The 4780-nt window shown below is 43.0% G+C and overlaps 1 protein-coding gene across 1 annotated transcript; it reads left to right on the top strand.

Moving 5' to 3' along the window:
* The first annotated feature begins 1518 nt into the window (after positions 1-1518).
* Positions 1519-2287, top strand: LOC132234779 (large ribosomal subunit protein uL15-like). Its single transcript, XM_059696116.1, has one exon. The coding sequence runs from the start codon at positions 1541-1543 to the stop codon at positions 1985-1987; it is 447 nt and encodes a 148-aa protein (XP_059552099.1). The 5' UTR covers positions 1519-1540; the 3' UTR covers positions 1988-2287.
* Positions 2288-4780: the final 2493 nt, after the last annotated feature.

The raw sequence follows: 4780 nt of genomic DNA, 5'->3' as shown, positions 1-4780 counted from the left end.
CCCTCATGCTCTTCAGCCTCAGAGAACACAGGGCACTCGTGACCCCAGAGAGCATCTTTCTGCTGCGACAAGTGACGCAAGAGGGCAGCTTCTGGGCTCAGTACCTCCGAGATCCCCGGGACCTCTCCCAGTTCTGAAAGCTGCACCCTCATTCTAGGAGTTATTTTATGGTGTTTTTTTAAAAACATAAATTTATCTAAAGGACATTTTGTATTACTACCTTAAAAATAAGTTTGGCCCTGAAATTCGATGTGGCTAAGTTGGTTGGGAGTCTTCCTGTACACCTGGGGGTTGCCAGTTCGATTCCTGGTCAGGGCATATGCCAGGATTGGTAGGGGGTGTGCAGGAGGCAGCTGATCGATCAAAGTTGTATTCTCACATGGATGTTTCTCTCTTTTTCCCTCCCTCTTTCTCTCTCTCAAAATCAATTTTTTAAAAAACTTTTTAAAAAGTTTGGATTTAACTCTGACCTTAGAGCTTAAAATGTGTGTATTTGTGTGCATACAAAATATATAATGTTAAAAAACAAAATTCAACTTCAAATTTTAAAGATCTTATTGACTTTATTCACATTCATGAATCAAGCAGCATCCCATCTAAAGAAGCCCTGAGGAGCTGTACAATGTTATAGGCAGAAGGAGTGGGACAAGAAGGTTAATAGCAAAGAGCAGACTGTGGAAAGATCACCTTCCCTAAGGGGATAGCAAGTGTGTATCAAGCAGATAACCTCACTAGTGCTGACCAGGTGATTCCAGATTGACTGGTTTAATATCCCACTCCTGGGAGAGGTTGAAACTGTAAGTTAGATATTAAGTCTTAGTTTGGTGATTTGGGGCTTAGCACGGGTGACTACATTTTGGGCCTGTTGTCGTCTCTCTTTTTTTAAACAATAAAGTGGTAAAGGTTGCCTTTTTAATCACAGCCTATACACAGTAGTTTGAGTTTGCTGGTTGAGTCCCATTATTACGACATAAATTTAGTTGGTTGTGATCAGCTTTATTGAAATTAAATAGAAGAGGAGCAGGGAAATGGCAGAGCAAATAATACTTTTAAAAAGATATCTTTTACTTTCTGAAACTTTGTTTTCTTTAGGGCATGCATGCATGAGTGTATGTGAGTATAAGTGAATGTATGATGTAAAATGTATTTCCTAGTTTAAAACATTTCTTAAAAGAAATAACAGTTGCCCAACCAGTGGTGCTCAGTGGTTGAATGTCGACCTATGAGCCAGGAGGTCACAGTTCGATTCCCAGTCAGGGCGCGTGCCCGGGTTACATGCTCTATCTCCAGTAGGGGTTGTGCAGGAGACAGCCGATCAATGATTCTCTCATCATTGATGTTTCTCTCTCTCTCTTCCTCTCCTTTCCTCTCTCTGAAATCAATAAAATAAGAAAATAATTTTAAAAGAAATAGCTGTTCAGCTAGTAAACATATGAAAAAATATTTTTAGAAAGAAAGAAATTCAGTATTACTAGAGACGAGGGAAGAAACAAAGGAACATTAAGAAACTTCCTTTCGCTCTTGCAACTCGGCCGCCAACATGCCATCCAGTCTGAGGAAGACCCGCAAACTTCGGGGCCACGTGAGCCACGGCCACGGCCGCATCAGCAAGCACAGGAAGCACCCGGGGGGCCGCAGGAATGCTGGCGGCCTGCATCATCACAGGATCAACTTCGACAAATATCACCCAGGTTACTTTGGGAAAGTTGGTATGAGGCATTACCACTTGAAGAGGAACCAGAGCTTCTGCCCAACTGTCAACCTTGATAAACTGTGGACCCTGGTCAGTGAGCAGACACGGGTGAATGCTGCCAAAAGCAAGACTGGAGTTGCTCCCATCATTGATGTGGTGCGATCGGGCTACTACAAAGTTCTGGGGAAGGGAAAGCTCCCAAAGCAGCCTGTCACTGTGAAGGCCAAGTTCTTCAGCAGAAGAGCCGAGGAGAAGATTAAGGGTGTTGGTGGGGCCTGTATCCTGGTAGCCTGAAGCTACATGGGGGGGGAGTTCATTAAAATGTCCAAGTACTTTTGTCTTCTGGTCTGAGTGTAGGTCCTTTGGCATCGCTACTTCCCTACCTGTACTTCCAAAACCTCCCTAACAGGTTCTAGGAGTTAGGGTATCAAGGCCTGGGGTCTTCTGCAAACTTCCCTGAGGAAGAAAGAAGCCTTTGGACCGATCCTGACTTGAACTTTTCATTTATAAAGTGAGAACGATACCTGTTGCTAACGTGTGTGTATAAGTATTAAATAGTTGAAAGGTCAAAAAAAAAAAAAAAAAAAAAAGAAACTTCCTTTCCCAGTTGCCTACCTTGGTGCAGAACCCTGGGCTCTTGCCCCGGAGAGGGGGAGGGTAGCAGGTCCTGTAGGGACTGAAGGAAGTCGGCATGGGAGCAGGTGGCTCTGGCATGTGGATTGCTTGTGCCAGCTGAGGACACTCACCGTGCTCCAGGCCTCATCCTGGGCCACGTGGGCTGTTGGTCACTGTTTAACTGATGATGAGCTCTGGATGATGCTCAAGGAACCCATGTTCTTGAGCATAGATGTAGAGGCCCGACCTGGGGGCTGGGCACATACAGAGAAGACCGGCCAGGGTATCCCCACACCAGCAGTAAAAGCGACCTGGTAACTATTCTGAACATGGATCCTGTGCAGGGCAGTGGGAGATAGGGCCTCCCTGGGGTAGGTGCGCATGAATTCAGAATTATGTGGCATCTTAGGGGGAGGGGGCCAGTGGAGAGCATGGAGGGGGTGGTCCCTGAATGCAGTAGGAGGGGCTTTGACCACAGAAGAGAGCTGTGTATGGGGGGTGGGGGGTATCCACACATGGCTAGTGTCCTCCCTCTGTTACTGAGTGAGTAGGCGTACAAGTTAACAATTATAAAAAGTCACGGGGCACCCATGCCAGGTGGGGCTCAGTGATTGAGCATCAGCCTATGAACCAGGAGCTCATGGTTTGATTCCCAGTCAGGGCACATGCCCAGGTTGTAGGCTTGATCCCCTGTATGGGGCATGCAGGAGGCAGCCAATCAGTGATTCTCTGTCATCACTGATGCTTCTATCTCTCTCCCTCTCCCTTGCTCTCTGAAACCAATAAAAATATATTAGAAAGAGAGCAACAAGAAAACCCCAGAGTGAGCAGAAGGAAGGAGATAATAAAGATTAGAGCAGAAATAAATGACATAGAGACCAAAAAAACAATACAGAAAATCAATGAAACCAAGAGCTGGTTCTTTGAAAGGATAAACAAGATTGACAAACCTCTAGCCAGACTCACCAAGAAGCAGAGAGAGAGGACCCAAATAAACAAAATCAGAAACGATAGAGGCGAAATAACAACAGACCCCACAGAAATACAAATGATTGTTAAAAAATACTATGGACAGCTCTACTCCAACAAACTAGACAACCTGGAGGAAATGGACAAATTCCTAGAAAAATACAACATTCCAAAACTCAATCAGGAAGAATCTAAAAATCTCAACAGGCCAATAACTATGGAAGAAATTGAAGCAGTCATCAAAAAGTTTCCATCAAACAAAAGCCCCGGACCAGACGGCTTCACAGGGGAGTTTTACCAAACATTCAAGGAAGAACTAAAACCTATCCTCCTCAGACTACTACAAAAAATTCAAGAGGAAGGAACACTTCCAAGCTCATTCTATGAAGCCAGCATCACCCTAATACCAAAACCAGGTAAAGACAACACAATGAAAGAGAATTACAGGCCAATATCCCTCATGAACATAGATGCCAAAATCCTCAACAAAATCTTAGCAAATCGGATCCAGCGGTACATCAGAAAGATCATACACCATGACCAAGTAGGATTTATCCCAGGGATGCAAGGATGGTACAATATCCGCAAATCAATAAACGTGATACATCACATAAACAAATTGAAAGAAAAAAACCACATGGTCATATCAATTGATGCAGAAAAAGCATTTGACAAAATTCAACACCCATTTTTGATAAAAACTCTCAGCAAGGTGGGAGTAGAAGGATCATACCTCAACATAATAAAAGCCATATATGACAGGCCCACAGCCAACATCATACTCAATGGACAAAAACTAACACCATTTCCCCTAAGAACAGGAACAAGACAGGGATGCCCCCTCTCACCACTCCTGTTCAACATAGTACTGGAAGTGTTAGCCATTGCAATTCGGCAAGAAGAAGAAATAAAAGGCATCCAAATTGGAAAAGAGGAAGTAAAACTGTCCTTATTTGCAGACGACATGATATTATACATACAAAACCCTAGAGATTCCATCAAAAAGCTACTAGACTTAATACATGAATTTGGCAATGTAGCAGGATACAAAATTAACCCCAAGAAATCTGAGGCATTTCTATACACCAATAGTGAACTTTCAGAAAGAGAGATTATAAAAACAATCCCGTTTACCATTGCACCAAAAAAAGTAAGCTACGTAGGAATAAACTTAACTAAAGAGGTAAAAGACCTCTACTCAGAAAACTACAGGACGTTGAAAAAAGATATAGAGGAAGACATAAACAGATGGAAGAACATACCGTGTTCATGGATTGGTAGAATCAACATCATTAAAATGTCCATACTACCCAAAGCAATCTATAAATTCAACGCACTTCCCATTAAAATACCAACGACATACTTCAGAGATCTAGAACGAACTTTCCAAAAATTCATCTGGAATAAAAAAAGACCCCGAATAGCTGCAGCAATCCTGAAAAAGAACAAAGTAGGTGGGATCTCAATACCAGATATCAAGTTGTATTACAAAGCCACTGTTCT

The sequence above is a fragment of the Myotis daubentonii genome, chromosome 5 (genome assembly GCF_963259705.1).
Source record: "Myotis daubentonii chromosome 5, mMyoDau2.1, whole genome shotgun sequence".
Classification (NCBI taxonomy): Eukaryota; Metazoa; Chordata; class Mammalia; order Chiroptera; family Vespertilionidae; genus Myotis; species Myotis daubentonii.
The sequence above is the reverse complement of the archived record's forward strand: the minus strand, read 5'-3'. Positions and strand labels throughout refer to the sequence as shown.